Source organism: Leucopleurus acutus (assembly GCF_964270905.1).
Source record: "Leucopleurus acutus genome assembly, chromosome: 4".
Classification (NCBI taxonomy): Eukaryota; Metazoa; Chordata; class Mammalia; order Artiodactyla; family Delphinidae; genus Leucopleurus; species Leucopleurus acutus.
This window is the reverse complement of record NC_139146.1, coordinates 61,325,687-61,347,607: the sequence shown is the minus strand read 5'-3', so window position 1 is coordinate 61,347,607 and position 21,921 is coordinate 61,325,687. Positions and strand designations below refer to the sequence as shown.

General features: G+C 35.1%; 1 protein-coding gene across 1 annotated transcript in view; it reads right to left on the bottom strand.

The window, feature by feature from the left end:
• DTHD1 (death domain containing 1) overlaps positions 1-20,402 on the bottom strand; it is a gene marked incomplete at both ends in the record, with an annotated part of 70,438 nt that extends 50,036 nt beyond the window's left edge. Inside the window, 10 exon segments of the mRNA XM_082838135.1 lie at positions 9,432-9,510; positions 9,513-9,675; positions 10,749-10,928; positions 13,539-13,869; positions 17,581-17,891; positions 17,895-17,936; positions 17,938-18,158; positions 18,161-18,196; positions 20,132-20,183; positions 20,187-20,402. Coding sequence (XP_082694261.1) covers positions 9,432-9,510; positions 9,513-9,675; positions 10,749-10,928; positions 13,539-13,869; positions 17,581-17,891; positions 17,895-17,936; positions 17,938-18,158; positions 18,161-18,196; positions 20,132-20,183; positions 20,187-20,402 — 1,631 coding nt within the window.
• Between the last annotated feature and the right edge of the window lie 1,519 nt (positions 20,403-21,921).

Genomic DNA, 21,921 nt, shown 5'->3' with positions numbered 1-21,921 from the left:
AAGCAGTCAGCAAGAGACTATCGAGAATGATGAGGGAAATCTGAATATGAGCTAAATAGAACCTTAAGATATAAAAAATATAATTGCTGGAAACAAAAAGTCGATGATAGATTAAAAGTATATTTTAAAGTATACAATATTTGTGGCAATTGAACTGAAATGTGAAAAAATTACACAGAATATAGCGTACAGAGACAGGAAGTTGGAAAATGTAAAAGAGAAGAAAAGAAATATGGAATTTAGAAAGATATGGCCTAATATACATCTCATTGGAAATCCAAAAGTATGGAGTACATAAAATGGAGGTGAGGCAATATTTGATTAGAAAACATATAAGAATTTTTCAGAAATGTGAAAATGCTGTATGATAGCATTTATATGTGGAATCTAAACAATACAACAAACTAGTGAATAAAACAAAAAAGAAGCAGACTAACAGATATAGAGAAGAAACCAGTGGGGAGAGGGAAAAGGGGAGGGACAAAGTAGAGGTAGGGGAAGAAAGGGTAATTATGGGATTATATGAAATCATGTGTGTGAAACTTTTAAAAATTGTAAAGCACCATAGAATTTTTAAAAATCTTTCATTTAAATAAGTAAATAAAGTCCTTCAAAACCCCAAATGAATAAGTAGTTACAAGAAGGTCTAAAAGCAATAAAATTTATTTTTTAAATCTAAAAAAATGTAAATCCACTTATTCAGAAAGCATAATGTATTGTATTCAGAAAAAGTGTTTAAAATTTACATCTAGATACATCATAGAAAAATTCAGAAATCCAAGTACAAAGAAAAGATATTAAAAGCAGCCAGCAAGATAAAGCAGATCACCCAAAAAGTTATGAAAATAAAATTCACTGAGATCTTCACGGCATCGATAATTAAGTCCATGAACAGTGACATAATATCCCCAAAGAAATGAGGAAAAAATATAAATCAAGGATCTTAAGCCAGATCAGTAGCTGGTCTCCAGAGATACTAACCATACCTCTCAATATTCACGTCACTGTGTAGCACTCTCCCACAATGGACTAGAGACAGTTCCGAGACTGGCTTCAATCAATAGAATATTTCAGAAATGGTGATCTGATAACTCCGGGCTTAAAAATTAAGAAAGCCTGGCAATGTCTGCTTTTGTACTTTTGAAAGCCCTGATCCTCCATGTCATTAGTCCAGCTATTCTTCTGGAAAGAGCCCATGACAGAAAGAGGCCATAAGGAGAAGTCAGGTGGAAAGAAAGAGACCTTGAGACTACCTGGAGAGAGAACGAGGCCCAGCCATTTCAGCATACCAGCGGAGTCCAGGCTTGCAGCTACCACTGCCAGGGCTCCAGACATGTGAATAAACCCATCTTGGACTTTCCAGACGCAGCACCATCTTACTGCAATGCATAACAGACCCTAGGCAAGATAAACCAAAGAACAGTCCAGCTGAGACCCCAAACAACCCACAGAATCAGGAGAACTAGTAAAATGGCTGTTGTTTGGAATAGTTTGATATGAAGAAATAGATAACTGAAACACACAGCAAAATTCTATTTCAAGAAAAACAATATACAAACAAATGCTCATGGATTGGAAGAATTAATATTCCATACTACCCAAGGTGATCTATAGATTCAATACAATCCCTATCAAAATCCCAATGGTACTCTTTATAGAAATAGAAAAAATTTTTCTAAAATTCATATAGAACCAAAAAAGACCCTGAGTAAGCAATCTTGAGTAAGAACAAAGCTGGGGGCATCACATGTCCTGATTTCAAAATATATCACAAAGCTACAGTAACAACAGTATGGTACTGGCATAAAAACAAACATAAAAACCAATGGAACAGAGTAGAAAGTCTAGAAATAAATCCACACATCTATAGCCAACTGATCTTCTACAAGAATACCAAGAACACACAATGGGGAAAGGCTACCCTATTCAATAAATGGTTTGGGGAAAACTGGATATTCATATGCAGAATGAAATTGGACTTATCTCACACCACATGCAAAAATTAACTCAAAATGGATTAAATACATAAACATGCTGACTGGAAGGAAAAACAAAACTTTCATTGCTTAAAGTTGATGCAAGAGTTTACATAGAAAACTTGAAGGAATTCTCGAAAACAAATATTAGAAATAATGAGAAGGTTTAGAAGGGCGGCTGGCTTCAATACCACTGCAGAAAAATCTAGTGTATTCATATATATATATATTTTTTTATGAGAAAACAAAAATTTTGCATACCATTTATAATAGCAGTTAAAACTATAAGGTATCTAGGAATAAGCCTAGCAAAGTGTGTGTAGTACATATGTGGGACTTTGATAACACTTCACTGAAAGACATTATAAAACTACACAAATTGAAGCATATATTATAGGTAACAGATTTAAAGGCTTAATATGCTAAAGATGTCATTTTTCTCCAAATTGACCCATACGTCAGAGGAAATTACTAGCAAAATCCTAACAGAGTTCGTTCTTGCGGACCTTAACAAACTGATTCTATTTTATATGAATGGGAAAGTTTCAAGATAAACAGAAACAAAAATTCTCCTGAATAAAAAGAATATGATATGGCTTACCTATCAGATATCGACTTTTTAATTATAAAGCCTTAATAACTATGACGGTGTTAGATTGGCTCAGAACTATGTAAAAAGACTGACCAATGGGACAGCTCAGAAGAAGAAAACTTGTTATGTGACAGAGGCTTTGCAGATTGTTAGGGAAAGAAAGAATCATTCAATAAATCATGCTGGTAAAATGTTATCCACATGGAAAAAAAGAATTCCTACCTCACACTGTATATAAAATTCAATATCAGATGGATCAAAGACTTCCTTGAAATTCAAACCTTTAAAATTATAAGATTAAAAAAAGGACCATTTTTATAATTTAGGAGATATAAGTATTTTAGGACTGGGCAAAAAGCACTGATCATAAAAGAAAAACATGATAAATCTGTCACATAAATATAAAAATACAGGCCACAAACTGGCAAAGGATTAACACTGAGACCATAAACAATCCTACAAATCAATGTAAAAAGTTCAAAAATGAGCAAAGAAATTAAGATACCTCACATATAAGAAAACACAATGTCTAACAAAAGCCATTATGAAAGATGTCACCTTCATTGTAATCAGAGCATTGCAGATTAAAACCACATGAGATCCATTTTACATCTATTAATTTTTCCAAATTACAAAATCTGACAATATGCAAGGCTAGAAAAGATAAAAAGCAATAGTGGGAGCATGAAATGTAGTTCTACCAGTTCGTAAAACTTGTAAAATTGTACATGTGCATACCCTATGACTGAACATGACTTCTAGGTAGATACTCTAAAGAAATGCTTACACAAATACACTTTGAGTGAAGAATAATCATAATAGTACTATTCGTTTTAGCAAAAAAGTTGAAATTACCCAAATGTCCATCAGTAAGAACACTGGTAAATAAAATACAAAGTTATTCAATAGAATATTATATAGAAGTGAAAATGAACTTTTTTATAAATGGAAAAGCAAGACTATAAGACTATACACAGTAGGGTACCACTTTTACAAATGGTAAGCACAAACAAAACCAAACAAGGTATTGTATAGTGATGAATAAAAATATATTGGGGCTTCCCTGGTGGCGCAGTGGTTGAGAGTCTGCCTGCCGATGCAGGGGACACGGGTTCGTGCCCCGGTCTGGGAAGATCCCACATGCCGCAGAGCGGCTGGGCCCGTGAGCCATGTCCGCTGAGCCTGTGCGTCCGGAGCCTGTGCTCCGCAACGGGAGAGGCCACAACAGTGAGAGGCCCGCGTACCACAAAAAAAAAAAAATATATATATATATATATATAGACAGAGAGAGAGAGAGATAAAACTAACAAGTAAAAGCAAAGGAATGATTCATAATTTCCTAGTAGTGGTTAACTTTGGTGAAGATGAAGAGCAATTAGGGTAGCGAGGTAAGGGATGGGATGGGGAGAGATAAGTAAGGAGATGTAATTGTACTGATAATATCTAATTTCTTAAGTTATGTGGTAGCTTTACCAGTTTCTCCATTTTATTATTTTTTGTGATATGATGCATATATTGTACAAATATTCTTGTGTATGACTCACTTATTACATTTTAATAAGATGATCTTAAAACCAATAGCATTATATAGAAATGGCATTTTTCATGCAAAAAATTTCCCATCTAACTCTCTAAAATATTTCTTGCATAATATGGAATAAGTTTCCATTTAAGAAATTAATTTCTCCTTTCATTACTGTCAAGAAATCTTTTCTGGCTGATAAGTAAATAACTCTCATCTTTTCCCCAGAAATCATTTACACATGAAAGAATGAACTGCAACAAAGACCTTTTATTCTTTATATTCAAACTATGTTTTGACCTCAAATCGTTTTTATCTTTTTTATCTTCTGAGGTATGGATTGCTTCATTGTGTTTCTATTTCCACAGAAAATGTTCAACTGGCTTTCACTCTTTGATGAAAGAATGTTAAATAAATAGTTCATACAGGTTCTCATTTAATTGTTTTATGCTACACTGGATGGGGAAAATGCACCACCCATGTCTAGCTCTAATAGCAACAGAGCATGTTATAACTTATCAATTTAGTATTGTCAGAAAGTATAGAAAATTAATGACACAATTTACTTTTCCACAAATTTACTCATTAATTTATTTAATTCACCTAATTCAACATAGCACCGACTATGTTATAATTATGCTGAGGGATGATAAATGGAAAAGGGAATTTAATAACACTATGGTGTGATTTAGGATGTACAAAAGAATAGGGCTGACACAAAGAGAGGAGTGTTCAATCCCTCCTGGAGATCAGAGACTGTCTTGACAGACAAGGAAAGAGCTGAGCTTCAGCTTATAGAATAAATGAGAGTTCTTCAGCTAAACATGGTAGAAAAAGCGAAGAGATCATGTACTAAGGCAAAGAAATGGAGAAGAAAAAAGAAATTGACACTTGCTAGTTGAATTGGTGACAAATGGCAATCTTAGAATGCTGGATGAAATGTCTCACACACACACACACACACACACACACACAAGTTGGAGGAACTCAAAAGCTGGAAAGAAAATCTCCTAGATTTGGGAAAAAAAAATCTCAAAAAGCTAGAATCCTCTTTCCTGTCTTGGGAACATGAGGGACTGAATCTATGAATCCTCCCACCCTCATCAGCCTGCTCCCCACCACCAACCATGCACACACACCAGATGTGTGCAGTCTAGAGTCTAACATGTACTCAGGCACACTAGATACAGCCTCCAGCTGTCAGCTGGAACTAACTCAGTCAAAAAACTGGAATCCCCAAAGGGCAGCACTGGCTGTGAAATGAGAAACAACAAAAACAACCAAAATCCCTTTGAACACTAGCTCAAGAAAGCAACAAAGAAGCACACAGAAGCTGCTCTGGGTGGAAGGGAAGGGGAGAAGAAAAGCTGATCTGATCAAAAATTATAATCAATACTCAGAAATGAATTTCTAAGGCTAAGAGTCATAGAATGGAATTAGTATGATAGTCTACTAGATTAACCATGGTAATAGATAACAGTTAACATCATGCTCATAGATGATAGAATAATCTGAATGAAACTTAAAAAAAAAGTGTTTACAATGATTAAAGGAATAAAAGAAGAAATAGGAAGCATAATGTAAAAACAGAGTACCTTGGGAAAAGTTTTCTTAAGACCTTTAAAATATAGCAATAGCCTTTTAGAAATGAGAATTTTAATTAATAAAATGAATAGCTTAAACAATTGACAGTAAAATTGGTAAAATATATAATAAATCTAAGGAAACCTCTGCAAATACAGCATATAAAGTATTAAAAAATATTTAACATTAAGGTGGACAACAGAATAAATTGTTTAACGCATTTATATTTATTTAATATAACTGATGATTTTATTTATATGATATTTTCTCTTTGATGTCACCATGCTGTTTTCTTGTTTACTTTCTGTTGCCACTTTGCCGTATGAATTTTTACTTTTTCTTTTGCTTTTATATTATTTATATTCAATACCAGATATTTGAAAATAAGAATTACTCTCCTATTCTTGATTTCTTAAATTTTATTTTATCCTTAGCTCATTAATTTTATCTATTTATTTATTTTGTTAAGAACAAGTGAGTAGTACATTTTGTGAGCCCTTGTATTAAAAAACAAAAAAACTTGTTTGTTAGGTGAAAACCCTAATTCCACAACATCTTCCCTTCAAATCTTTGAAGGCTTTAGTCCATTTTTCCTTGATATTTCATGCTGCAAAGAATAAGCCTAGGTCTAGACTGATTTTATTCCTTCTTAATCTGTTTGTGCTGAATGGATGCTTATAGAATTACATTTTATTTAAATGTACATTTCAATTTGCCATGTTTTATCTAAGTATAGGGGTTTTTTTCCTAAATTTTGAAATCAACACTTTCTAACTCAAGGTTTTAATCAACATCAGAAAATCACATTTTCATGCCTTTGATTGTTGCTTCTTGTATGATTGTTTTGGTCTCTTTCAATGGTACTTATAATTATTAGGTTACATCACTTCAGATGAGTCCTTATCATACCTTGGTGACTTTTCATCTGAGCTTTTTATCTTTGTATCTCATCCTGTTGTTCTTCATTCTTTTCCTGGTCTATCCTGATGGCTTTCTGTTTCTTAGAAATTTTGCTTATTGAATACTACTTAAACTTGCAAAATAGATTTCTGTAAAATCCTCCAGGTAACTGTAATTCTCATTATTCAAATTACTGTGAAATGTCAGGATGACATTCTCTTTCCTTATTTCTATAGTTTGTTTTTTGTTATTTTTGTTCTTCTTTTGAAGTCTTGGTACTGATTGGTATTGATTTTTTTTTTCCTTAAGACATCATGGAGGACTTGGGTTTTTTCTTATCCTTGAAAATATTTTTCTGCCCACTTTCAATTTGGTTGCTGTTTGAATCTCTTTCTTAGATCTAGAGGGCAGATCCATGTGCATAATTTCTAAACCAATTTTCAGTGTCTAGTCATTTTTACTGAGTATAATTTCTCTGGATGAAGGTGTAACCTTCTCCTATCTGTGCTGATTGGATTTACAATGCTTTGAGTCGACTAAGTGTATGAAAATGTGCCACGCTCAGCATGCATATCTTTTAGAGATCTTATTGCCTCTATCATTATCCCTATACTTTTGGCAATTTCATTTTTGACAATGCAATACGCTGCCTCTAATTTCTTTCCACATTCTGCCCTGTTGTTTCTGAGGGATATGGAAATACAGCAAAGGGGAGGCAAAGGAACACTGATCTAGTCACTTCCACAAATGATATCTGTGTATTACAGGGATACATTTTTATTCTCATTGGTATATATAGACTATGGGGTCAACAATCAGGGACAGGCAAATTGGTTTTCTATTATCTTTCTGTGACATAGAACTGCTTTGTTTTATGATGTAAAGTACACATCAGGCACAAATTATTTTTATTAATCCTTTGCAATCTACTCTGTAGACAGTAGAAATACTAGATTCTAGCAATAGGTGACCAGTCAGAAAAAATTTTTAGAGTAAAGCTCTCATCTTTAATATATATATGTATATATACATATAAAATGTATATGTATATGAAGTACGTATTTCTATATATTTTAGGGGCTTTTGAAAGAGAATGTCTTAATCTGTTAGACTAATACATTTAAATAGGAAGCTCCAGGATATTTCCGGTTTTAAATCTTACCTTACCATGATATACAGGAACATGGATTAACTCAGTGCCAATTGGGAGATATATATATATCCCAAGTAGCAAAAGCAGGTACAAATGGATCATGTCTATATTTCTATGTTCTCTCTCACTTACCTAATACTAGGGAAAGTTTAACTTCATCTTCTAGCCACAACCCAATGTTCTACTATTGTCAGCTTCCTAAATTAGAAACAGTGGTAAAGAGCAAATAATCCACTTCTCTATTTCTAGTCTTGCAGCCTCAAACGAAATAGATGATGGCTACATAGAGTCATGATTAGGAATAGAGATATGTTGAGTCCAGACCAAGCTTGCACACTTCTCACGTACAGTCCTTCCCTGGTATCCAGATGCAAGAGATTGATTCTAGGACCCCCAGAGGTACCAAAATCTGTGGATGCTCAAGTCTCTTATGTAAAATGGCGTAGTCTTTGCATATAACCTACACACATCTTCCCATATACTTTAATCATCTCAAGATTACTTACAATACTTAATACAATGTAAATGGTATGTAAATAGTTGCCAGTGCATGGCAAATTCAAGTTTTGCTGTCAGGAACTTGCTAGAATTTTTAAAAAATATTATCAACCCACAGTAGGTTGAATCCTCAGATGTGGAACCTGGGGATAGCTGTACAAGTTCTTAATCTCATTGAGTTTCAGACTTCTCACTGATAAAATGAAGGTAGAGTGGTGCGGAGATTGGATGAGATAATGTACATAAGGAACCTGGCAAATAGTAACTTCTCAATTAATAATAATTTTTATTTCTTTCTGAACTTGTTTCTCCCTCTGATGTTTTTAAAAAGAAAAAAAAATTCCCTTCAGTAGCAAAGAATAGAAAGGTCCCCTTCTACATTTCTTATTAGGAAAAAAAAGTAAGTATTAAATGAAAGGGCAGAAAATAAGATCAGGGTTACTATTATTCAGTGTATCCTATTTGTTGTTAACATCTCATTTCTGATTTCATTTCTGGCTGGTAACTCAATATGTATATTAGTCTTATTTGTGGGGATTTTTTTGAATTATAAAAATTAGGAGAGAAAGGAAACTGCCTATATGGCAAATATAGACTCAAATTTACTGCCTGCCAATGCAGGGGACACGGGTTCATGCCCCGGTCTGGGAAAATCCCACATGCCGTGGAGCGGCTGGGCCCATGAGCCATGGCCCCTGAGCCTGAGCGTCCGGAGCCTGTGCTCCACAACGGGAGAGGCCACAACAGTGAGAGGCCTGTGTACCACAAAAAAAAAAAAAAAAAAAAAATATATATATATATATATAGAGAGAGAGAGAGAGAGAGAGAGAGAGAGAGAGAGAGAGAGACTCAAATTTAATTTATTTTTTTAAAAGATCAGGTTAATCTTTTCCCACATCAACGGAATGCTCTTAAACATAGAAATTAAAATCATCATATCACATCTTTGTAATTAACCATATCATAAATTTTTTGAAAATAAGGATTGATTTTATCTCTTTTGTGTCAATCTTTTCACATAGCATACTTGTGAACCTGTTACAGCTAAAATCATTACCCTTCTGGATACACAACATTTTATTTCCATATTAAAAATATTTCATCATATTTCAATACTGATATTTAAATACATCTGATTATACTTTTAATCATTTAAGTTTCTTTGTTTACCATCAAGTCAACTAGAGACATTAGGGTCTAACACACCAGTTGAGGTATAAAGGTATGATTCTGTTTGTTGTGGCACTAGCTGTTCTTTTATGATCTATCTCAGACCCAAGATTTTTTTATCAGGGTGTGTAGAGCAAGGTAGGAGTACAGTGATTGGCTTCTGGAAAAGATGTGTTGATGGGTGCTGAACATGAATCAGAGGGCTTGTGGATAGTACTGAGTAGGAAGTATCTTGCTGAGTTTTTAAATATGCCACCAGAGATGGGTCAATTGGTTGGACCTATACAAAGAAAAAATAGATATATATTCCTATATTTTAATAGCAGAAGATACAAAGTATCAGCACATTTCTAAGTCAATTTCCTGAAAATTTAATAGAACATAGTTTTATACATTTTTCTCTACATTGTTAGCTGGAATCTACACTATATTAATTTATAAAAGATCACAGGATTTGGTCTTCTTTTTGCAAAGTCTTTCTGAAATCTAGGTTCCTTGCTCTATGTTATAAATAACTGAGAAACACTCTTAACTGTAGGCAAAAAAATGACCTAGAAAACAAAATAGACATTTTATATAATTTCTAATTAGAACTATTGTTAGATCAAGTGATCTTCAGAAACTAGAAAAACAAGACTATATTTATTTGTTTCCTCTCACATAAGAATGGCTGATAAAAATAGCTAACATGATTCCAAAATTTCAAAGTTTATGGAAAATATTCTTGAATAAATTGTACATAATATGATTTCTTCCTAACTTTTCTTCTTTGCTTACCACTTATGGTAACAACTGGGAGAAACTAGGAGAGCATGAGGGAGAGTTAGGCTAGAAGGAAATATTGAGGAAATATGTCTTCTAAAATGTACATTGATATGTCATTGTACACCTTGTAAATAATGTTTGTATGTATTAAATTATCATCCCAGAAAAGTACTGTTTAATAATTAAATATAACCAAATATTTACAATCATAAGTATTTTAATTGATTAACCTTTCTTTTAACCATCCTCTCAGGTGGAAAGCTTGAATCATACGAAAGTCCCAATGTCTGTCATTAATTCTATCATAGATACTCAACATTTGTTTTTGTCAACAAATATCATAAATAAAACAACACAAAAAATTAGCAAGAAAAAGCTTTAAAATAAGGCAGGGATTTATTTTGGAATGAGATTTAATATGCTCCAAATCATCACTATATCAATGATGACACTGTAAGTTAGGTTATTAAAAGTATAAGAATTCATTTACTGTTATATTAAATATTTGTATCTTCTCAATCCTTTTCGGATGATGTTTGATGACCCACAAAATCTAGGAGAAGAAACTCACCAGTTTTTAATATTTACCTTTAATTGTACAAGTACTGGTGAGCTGAAAACTCCTGGAGGGTGATTTAAGGATATTTGAGAATCCATGCTTGGCTTAAGAGTAAGGCCTTTCTTTGTTACTGTCAAGGACTCTTTCTTTAAACAAGACACAACAGAAAAGATACCCAACTTATAAACTTTCACTTCAGCACAGGTCACCTGTGTGGATTTAAGGACATTAAGACAATGACATTAAAGGACATTAATAGTGCATTGCTCTGGAAGTACATGCTGTACATATTCTCTGGCTATGGGAAAAAACAACAACTATATGCTGTCCCTGTAATCTCCCACAATTGAGAATTACTTCATTAACCCCAAATGGATGGTCCTTTCATGAGATCAAGTAGAAGTAGATACTAGGAGTTTCTCAAATTTGAACTACATGATAGAAAAGAGAGAAATAAATGTATTTTAAAATTTAAATTATTCCCCACAAAAGGTAAACGGATAATGGGCAATCACATTTAGTGTTTTCACAAATATTAATTATATTTGGAATCCTATCCTGGACTTGGACTTTAAATATTGCCCTTTATCCAGAAGATTTAACAATGTTTTAGGAATTCCAAGGACTGAAAAATTTCATCATTTGGGTAGTTTACACAAATCCTACAGCACTTATACTATCAGCAAATTCTTCCTGCTGACAATTCACAATCTCTTGATAAAGTCATTTTCTCTATTTCTCTCTTCCATGCAGGGGGAGCAGATGATTGCAAAGAGACACATTTGTGTTTCTTTTTTATATAGTGACATTTAAATTTGGAATGCATATATGCAGGGACATATTCAAGCTTTTTTATCACAAAAAAGGAATTGAGTACATAAATGAAAACAAAATTATCTACTCATATAATCACCAAAGCTTAAAATGAAGAGGAAGACTTAGAAGTAATCTGGTCTATTCATGCTTCCCTAAACATCAGCTGGGCTCCACCCAGGCATGAGAGGATATTCATGAAGACACACACACAAACATTTCAGGGACAGTAACAATGGAAAATAATCTATCATTTGAAAACTGATTAAGGAAGAGATTTCACAATATCTTGTCATGAATCCATTGTTGGGAAAATTCAGGGCATGATGGATGTTCTTAATTGGCCAGAGGGAAAATGGTGAGAGGTAAGAAAGAAAGGTTTTCTGGGAACTCATTATGGTTGCCATGCAGTTAGAGTACATTTGGTAGGTTCTGGGGAAATGGAAGGGTTTTTAAGCAGGGGAGTGTCAAGAGCAGAACTCTGATGATGGTTTGTCTGACTCCAGAATTAGAATTCTTAAATGTTGTATGAACCACATAAAAATTTGGAAGGAACCTAGAGTTTAAATTTTCTTGAGCTAAATATAGGGATAACAACCATTAGAAAACTATGAAAGAAAAGTATATGCTTTTATTTTTTTCAGTAGACAATGGCTCTCTTATTTTTTTCTTTTGCATTTTCTATTTGCTAATCATCTTGTATACCCATTTGGTGAAAAGCATATATGCTATGAACTGTTTTTGTTTTTATTATGATAGTCACACAGATGGGTCAAGATTAAAAAGCCACACGTAAGGGCAATGATAACTAGACTATTATACTTACAGACTTCCTAGACTAAATATAAAATATTTTCGTTGCATGAATTGGCATAATTAGAACAGGCTTAGTTTTCATATCCAACTGTATAACTTTGTTTGTAACTCAGAAAAGACCCAAATCAGAAGAGATAAATTAAAAAGAATTGTTTGCATGTGTGGCTTTTTTTTAAACATTTATTCCCTGCCCTCTTCTTCAAATAATGATATAAAGATGAAAACTTTTATAAAGCTGAAAAGACAAATATTTTCATTATTTAAAAATAAGTTCAGTGATCCACAGAAGAACCTTAAACTTTAACTCCCATCAACTCTATGCTAAGTTTGATAATTATGTATATATTCTTTCTTCAAAACATATGAACTTGTCACCATGGATGGCTTGAGAGTTATTATAAGAAAATTTACCATGAAAAAGATAATTTATTAACTACTAACATGTGTTTATAGACTTCCTTTTATCTTCTTAAGTGTTTTTTCTCATTTAATCCTTATTACCCTATCAGGTAGACACTATTATTGTATTCATTTTTTAGATGAAAATAATTGAGTCATATGAAGGTTACATAATTTACTCAAGTTCACATAGCAGGAAAGTGTAGGAACCAAACTTCAGACCCAGCCAATCTTCCGCGACAACCCACATCCTAACTACCACATATACTGTTTTCCACGTACAGACTAATAAGTAGACTTAATAACTATCTCAAGGCATACACACACACACACACACACACACACACACACACACACACACATAAATTGTTGTTTTTACATATTTTTCCAACCCATGAATGATAAAAATAAAGCTAACGTCATCTGGGGATACTAGAATTCTTAAATTTAGACAGAGGTCCATCCCATTAGAAATGTTAGTCTAAAGCTAGTCTAAGGTGTGAAGCTAATTAAACCATGATGTTGGCTTTGTTTCCCAGGCAAAAATATAACACTTGCTGAGTCCTAGACTCAAGTTCTTCACTCCCAAATTTGACCAATAAGCTCTGCTCTTTTATCTTTATGGATAACAAAACAAAACAAAACAAAAACACATGAATTCACTGGCATAAATCTTATCAACCCTTCCATTTTATACCAATGGAGTAATTGTATCTGTACTATGATCTGGTAGTCTGAGTAATAGTTAGAAGTCAAACAGCAAATGTATGTGTAGTCAAGGATTTACCAACCTTGTAACTTCCTCTCATTCCTTCCAGTGAATTTGGAGTCAGGTAACTTGATTGAAGGTCTACATCAGACACTTTCACCATGATGTCTCTGTAATTTCCCCTGTAACGTTCAGTAAATGGAATTGCAATGCATATTGGAAATGGAATTCTCTTTTCCATATCTGAGCACTCTACAGTGATAACATTGCTGACCAATTCTTCATTATCACTCACTATTAAAGAACTCATGTTATTAATTATCTGGCATTCTAGATGTTGTAGAACATAGGATGGTGCTGTAATATAACAAGACACTTGGGTGACAGTATCATCACTCAGCACATCAAGATACCTGCAGGGGAAAAAAAGGACATCATTTTTTCAAATATTTGATTTATAGACTGTATAGTGAAATGCCTAAGAGCACAAGCTCTGGAGACACGTTGTCATGGTATGAATCCCTGCTCTCCCACTTAGTAACTCTGTGACCTTGGGCAAGATACTTAACGTCTCTATGCCTCAGTTTCCTCAACTGTAAAATAATGATAAAATAATACCTATCTCATAGGAAGACTGAGAATTAAATGAACTATTATACAGTAAGTAATTAAAAAGCTGTGCCTGGCACTTAGAAAGTACTATATATATTAAGCTATTGTTACTATTGTTATTACTATTATTATTTAAGCAGACGATTCATTCCTGTTTTGTTCACTTCAAATATAAATCTGAAGATTGCTGAAGCTTCTTGATAAACCAAGTACTAGTGCCTGAATAGTCTTCTAAATTTTGAGGAAAGGTATAGATATGGTACTGGAATTGTTTATTACATTTTTAAGAAAAATAGAGAAAGGTACAAAAGTACTGTGAATGTATGTTTAATCAAAGTAAATAGAAACAGAATATTTACAGTCCTCAAAGAATCAATCCAGAAACTGATTTTGACAATTGGTTTTACTCTTGCTTTTTGTACCATCACCTTTGCCTAAGGTTTTAGAGTCTTATAGATTTGAATTCAGTTTTGAGATCAGTCACTTACTATTTGTTTGACCTTTAACATCAACTATTATTATTAAAATAGCTAATATTTTAGCTCTTTCTATGTACCAGGTTTTAGGCTATACATTATTTCATTCAAATCCTCACACCATGGGTATGAGGTACGACTCACCCATGGGCAGGTACTACTGTCATTACTATTTTACAGATAAAGAAACTGAAGTTTAGAAATTTTAACTTGCTGAGGATCACACAGATGGTAAGTTGTAGAATCAATAAATGAGTCCATCTATCTTTAACACAAAAGCCCAAACTTTCTAATATAATATCATACTTCCTCAAATCATTCCAAAACACTGGTTTCTTTATCCATTACAAACTGAAATGAATACCAGATTCACAATAATGTGAGGATTGAATGAGATAAAATATTTCAACCTCTTACAATAGTGGGTTAACATAAATGAGTGTTCAATAAATGTTAGCTCTCTATATTAAAACCACCAGCTTGCATTTCCTCTCTTCTCGCTATTTCTCATTTCATACCAGTGAAATGATTGAAATATAAACAATGTCAAAGAGAAATAAGAGGATCTTTATAAAATGCAGCATTAATATCAAGTTCTAGAATAATCAGCTTTTAATTATTTTTCAATTAGTAAATTGAATGCTATAGTGCCCCTTAACACAGAAATCTAGAAAATATGTTGAAATTTCAGGGAGGGTTATTTATTTATATTTACAATTCTGAACCCATAAAGTTAAAAGGAATAGAAAATTATCCAGCACATGGGTCTGTTTGAGTCTTCTCTGATCATGGTGATAAAGGTATTTCAGAAAATTAGATACATTGCTTAATATATACATTGTTTAATATCCAGTCTTTTTCTAAATCATCATAGCATTACTTTATTCATAAATTAATGTAAATCTTTAATATCATAAAATAGACAGTGTTCAAATTTCCCATTGTTGTTTTTAATTAGTTTCTTTTATCTGAATCCAAATAAAAGCCACAAATTGCAGTCAGTAGAATGTGTGTTTACGTCTTTTGCATTATATATGTTTCCCCTCAATTTCTTCTGTCCTTCCTTCCTCCCTCCTTTCCTCCTTCCTCCCTCCCTCTCTCCCTCCCTTCCTTCCTTCCTTTTGGTCTTACTCTCACTCTCTTGGTCTCTTGCTCTCAGGCTGGGGGAATACTACAGATCCAGTCTTGTATAACTTCAAAAACGACTCTCTTTTGTGCCCTGGAAACCCAACTCAATACACTCTTCTTGCAAAAGACTGACAGATGAAGTAGGGCAAGGGGCCCTGTAAATGCTTCCATTTCCCCTAGACCTAATCAAATAGATCTAGTCCAGCCACTAAAATAATCACATTGGTTTATTCTAGTGTCGTTTCCCTTTGTATACACTAAGACAACTACCCTGGAAGAGATAGGCTTTTTTCAAAACACTCTCCAGGGAGGAATCACAACAGATTGTGAGCTAGGTTTTATTTATGACTCTCATCTTTCTTGTGGCATGATGGCTTCCTAGCCTGAGGAATTGCAATGAGTAGTCATCTTCTGAAACATGCAAGCCAAGCAAACTTGGTTTTCATGCCACAAAGAGGAAATCACTAACTAGGAAACACCTAAAGGAGGTGTTAGAGGGAGTGGTTCAGCAATGACTCATTAGTTGATGCTTTGAGTCATTTCTGAATGTGAGGATATGAAGTGTTAATGTTTTTCTCAAGCGAAATGGGCAACCGCATATTGACTACTTTCATAGTTGTTTTGCAGGGGCAGTAAGCCTTTCACACCAGAGGGGGGTCTTTCACGGGTTAAATATTACTCCTGTGACACCTATAGAATTCATTAGATTTTCAGACATGCAGGAAACCTTACAGCTAAACCAGCTCAACCTCTTCATTTTATAGATGAGACACTAAGGTCAAAGCACGCAAAATGACGTGCCTGAGATCATAGACTCATTCATTCTGTTGTCCTGGAAATGGTATTGTATTCTGAAAGAGCAGACATGGGATAAGTGAAGTTTGGCGGTGTGTGGGAGTGGAGAACGTGAAGGTTGTTGGGGGTGAAATAAATCAACATACTAATATTTAGCTGAGAGTGAACATCTGCCAAGCAACAAGGCGCTAGGCCCTTCAGGTGATTTTCTCATTTGACCTTACCAAATAATCCCAGCAATAATTTCTATAAATAAGAAAATGGGGCTGAGAAATGAAACAAGTTGCCCAGGGTCACAGAACTAGTAAGTAATAAAACAGGAGATAAATTTAAGTCTGTCTCCCAAACCAATGATTTTTTTTTTTATTCCCCATTACCTTCTAAGGGTCTTAATTTTACTGTGAAAATATGGCTTGTGAATATTTTATTTTATTTGGACAATTATGGATTATTATCCCCTTGTATAGGGGAGATAATTCACAAAATAGATCAGTCAGTTTCAACATATTTTTTCGAAGTCATGGGCTCTTTGAGAATCTGGTGAAAGCTCTGGACCATCTCCAAGGAGATAAAATAGGTGTGAAAATATACATTCAATTTTAGGAACCTCCCGAAGCTTATCCATGAGCCCTCCCAGAGTTCTTAACCCACGGATTAAGAATTTATGATGATTTATAAATAAGATAAATGTGAGAATTCATTTGAGGATATAAATAAAATAAATCTGAGGCTTGGAAATTCTCTTCTAATATTTGAACTCTGCAGTCTCCTAGTTTTTTCTTAAGATAATCTAAAGAGTAGTGATTTAGGAATGTGTCCATGTTCTCGACAATTGTCCATTTTAACTACTTTCTCATACAGTCAATTCTTCCTTCCTTTAAAGAAACCTTTAATATTTTTCCTGAAACTATAAGAAACAAACAATATTATTAATAGCAGCCATAAACATTTTTATGGGAGTAATTTAAACTGAATTATTGATTTGTAATATCTTTTGGAGATCTGAAATGTATATATAAAATTTTATTCATGTATAAATATTGTTTTATATACAAGTAGAAACACACATATAAGCAGGAATATACAAGCACCTCTCACATTGTATTTACTCACTCTTTTTCCATGATGTTATGCTTTTGCTTTAGACTCTCTGAATCACTGGGAAGAGGGCTATTCACGTATTTACTGGAGATATCACATGTTGTTGAGGATGTGGTAATCTCTTCACTTTGGCTTTCTGAGGTCTCTTGAATTTCTCTTTCTCTTGTCTGGATTATGTCATGCATCTCTTCCCTGTTGCTATTTATGTCCTCAACAGTCATGTGTTCTATTTGTTTATCATCTTCATTTTCTGCATTATCTGGGAACATTTTGTTCTGTGACACTTCTTGCCCTGTTACATCTCCCTTCAATGATGTATTGTTTTATTTTCCCACTAGTTCTGAACTCCTATGTATTTTATTTTTTTTTTAACTGAACCTGGTTTGTGTAATGACTTTCCTCTCCATTTGCGGGAGAAACAGTAGCTGTTTCTATGACATTTTGTTCCCCTCTTGCAGCAATGTCTGTTGCTTTGATATCTTGAATGGTGGACATTGTCTGCAGTGGAGTACATTCATCATGCATGCCGCATAAATTACACATCTCCTTTTCTTCTTTCTTTAGAAATGTAGCAGTGCTCCCCAAATATTACTTCTTTTCATGAGGCAATCTATGAATGCAATGATTTCTACACACACATACACACAGAGACACATTAAAAAGAGTAAATACAAAACTAAACCAAATTATGTTTCTCCACTGACATGTAATGAAATATGGAGAAATTACCCTAGAAATCTACAAAGACCCTTACTAGGCTTTTAAGCCTACCTCCCTTCTGAAGAAGTCATTTGCACAACTGTAATTCTTTTAACACATCTAGAAGTTGGGGATAAATTGCTTTTTAACATAGTAGAAAAGACTAAATCTAATCCCTCTTGCTTGTGAAAATGCTTTGAGTATTTGCAGAAAGGTATCATGACCCCCATCCATAAGATGCCATTCAACTGAAGCCAATATCTCCCTCAGTCATTCCTCATTTGGTATGATTCTGAGAATTGTTTTTCTTCTTTGGATGTACTACGCAGTTTATCAATGATCCACATATAATTATTCACCTAAAGTTTAGCAGAGCTCTCCAGATGAGACTTGGGTAGCAGGCATACCAAAGCTACATTATTTCTGCTGATGCAGATGCTGTATTTTATTGGGTACTTTGTTTGCTATTGTGATTGGATTAGGTTTATACTACTACTCCTGCTGGACTTGTGATGACTGGAAATTTTCAAATGAATCTTTCAAAAATAGCTCTAATTATATCAATTCTCTGATTAGAACCTGGCTACTCAAGGACTAATAAACCAAGTGAAGCCTCTTTGCTCTGGTGTAAACCATCACCATGATCTGATCTGATATAATCTCTCACTCCATCCCCATTTCTTATTATTTTCCTGTTTGTTCATTCCTCCTCTCCTCACAGCTGGGGTCACCTGATGGCTTCTTACAGGCTTAGCAACTCTGTAATCTTTAGAATTCAATTCTGAACTCAAGAATATGTAATTTAAGGCCCTATAACTCAGTGTTTTCAAAATCATCAGTAAATCATCCTTTAACTAGTCTAGCCTTATCATTGGGCTCCAGTTCTGACGACTTGTTTTTTTGTCTTGTATCTGAGACTCTGTCTTTATTTTGAACTCCTATTCCGGTAGCTGAGTCATCATCATTTTCCATGAATGATCATTTGTGTTGCCTAGGACCACATTCAGTTCTCTCCAGAGATTCCATTCCTGGCTATGAGATCCAGCTGATGGTCTCTAGGTCATGCTGCCTTTGGACAGATTTCCCTCATGTCCACAGTCTGCCCTCTAGACTGAATTTCTTAACGTTATCTGGATTCCTGATTGATGAGACCTGCCTGCTTGCCTTGACACTACATTATTTAGAGTTAGATTTGATGATGCCACCTATCTTCTTATCTAGAGTAACTTGTTGTTGTCTGAGATCATAGACATCAGATACCATGTTCTTCCTGCCATGCTGTATTTCACATCCATAACTGGCCTATTACCAAGAACCTGCACCCCACTTCATGTGTGTGGGGGGTCTAATTTCATATCCCATCCCATCCCATTCTTCCCAGTGTTTTTTCAATTAACAGGTTCAAGTTCAAATAAGTCTAAGAATAGAGTATCATACTCCAATATGAAAAAACTGCTTGTCCTGCATCACACTAATCCTATATTTTCCTACTTCTAAGTGTTGTGTCCTACTAATAACATCTCTGCTGGAATGCTCTTTAAGGCACCCGGTTTCTGGCTGCATAAATCCAATTCATTCCTTAAGCTTCAGGTTAGTTACTGCATTTGTGCTAGTGAAATTCCCCACTCTAAAAATGGAATCTCACCTATTTCTGAAGACTTAACGCATTTCATTTTTATGTCTCTAATGGAATTAGCTTCAATGTCCCTTGCATTATTGTGCAATTGCCTTAACTGATTTCCCATGTTAAATTGTTAGTCCCTTGTGGGCAGAGACTCTACCCTGGTTTTTGTACGCTCCTTAGCGCTCTCACAGTGGCTACTCAATCAATATTTCTTAGAGAAAGAATAAAGGAAATACTTGCCTTGTCTCCAGGTACAATAATTCTCTTTGTCAAGCAGTACATACAGCTGCTGTTAGGTGGAGCACAGAGTCCCTGCAGTATGTTCCAAGAGTGGGTGAAGGGCCTCACTGAGTTCTTGACCCAGAAAGACCACTATGGCTATCCAAGTGGCCCCGCCAGCCCCTTCACAATGGTCTTCACCCAGGAACTCCTGCTTTAGCATCAGGTTTTGTCTCCAAATCTGCTTCAATATTTGGCCTAGTTTACCTGAGCCTATGTCTTCTGTATCCATTTTATGCTCCACAGGTGGGATGTTTTCTAACAGCAAAGCCTAAAGGTTTAGCAAATTCAAGCTTGGCTGTGGTTTTTTTCTTCTAAAATCTAGGAGATGATCCAAGTCAGCTAGCCAAGTACTTTCCTGCAACATAATAGTTTATTCAGCTTCTTGTTGACCAGTGAAAAGTTACTAGGTGACCAAAGGAGGGGCGTTCCTGCACCATGGGTGCCACTGTGTACAGAATAGATTAACCACAGGCATGGAGTTACCTCACACAATCCCACTTTCCATGTAAGTTTTACACTTTCGATGTACTATGGAAGCCTCATATACTTTTCAAGTTTTGAGGCAACAAAATATGGATTCTGTGGTAGGATGAGGAGTATATTAATCAAAGGTGAACTCTTTTAATAATACTGCTAATAACTATATGAAACTCAGAAATACTTATGGGGCTTCCCTGGTGGCGCAGTGGTTGAGAGTCCGCCTGCCGAGGCAGGGGACACGGGTTCGTGCCCCGGTCCGGGAAGATCCCACATGCCGCAGAGAGGCTGGGCCCGTGAGCCATGGCCGCTGAGCCTGTGCATCCAGAGCCTGTGCTCTGCAACGGGAGAAGCCACAACAGTGAGAGGCCCGTGTACCGTAAAAAAAAAAAAAAGAAAACTTATGAATGAACTAATATGTTGTCTGAATTGCTTCAAAAGAAGCTGGGAGTGTGGGAGCAGTGTATAGATGAAATAAGGTTGGCTGTAAGTTAATAATTGTTGAAGCTGGATATGGTTACATGTGGGGGTCTTTACAATTCTCTCTAGTTAGCATAGAACATTTTTATAATAAAGAATTTTAAAAATATTACTCTGCTGGAGCGGAGTCTATTACCACTCTGCTCTGTTAGGTTAATCAGTACCTTCTTCTATGGCAGGTCTGCAGTGAGATCGAGATAGGTACTTGGCCTCTTTCCTCTCTGATCATTTCTCTCTAATTGGGTAAAATGCTCCTCCACGAACAGAAAGCAAATCTGAAGAGTGGCTTTCTCTGAACTAGCAAGGAATCTTCACCATGTGTAATTAAAATATAGTCACAGCACGTTCTCACGGCTGCTGGCCCCTTCGTCGGCACATTTTATATGACACCATGGCGTCACAGGACCTGATACCGGGCGGAGCCCCGGAGTCCGCAGAGGAACCCAGAGCAGCCTGCTTCTTCCTCTGCAATCCCCTCCTCTCATAAGGGAGAACACGGCACCGGAGGGAGAGGGCCGTGCATTCCAGACGGGCTCATGTTCTCTCGGGGGCACTGGAATGAAATGAAAGCTCCCAAAGCACAGCCCGAATCCCTCCTGCCCACAGCCATCACCTTATCTCATCTTAAGCACTGGGCCTCTTAGAGCCACACTCAAGACACCTGAAAGAGGAGACGGGGAAACACAAACCCAGTGAATAAGGAATAGAAAACGAATGCCACCACAGGCGTAAAATACTGCCCAAGCTGCTTTTGGTCTGCAGAGGCTGAAGGAAAAGGAAAGGAGCGGCGG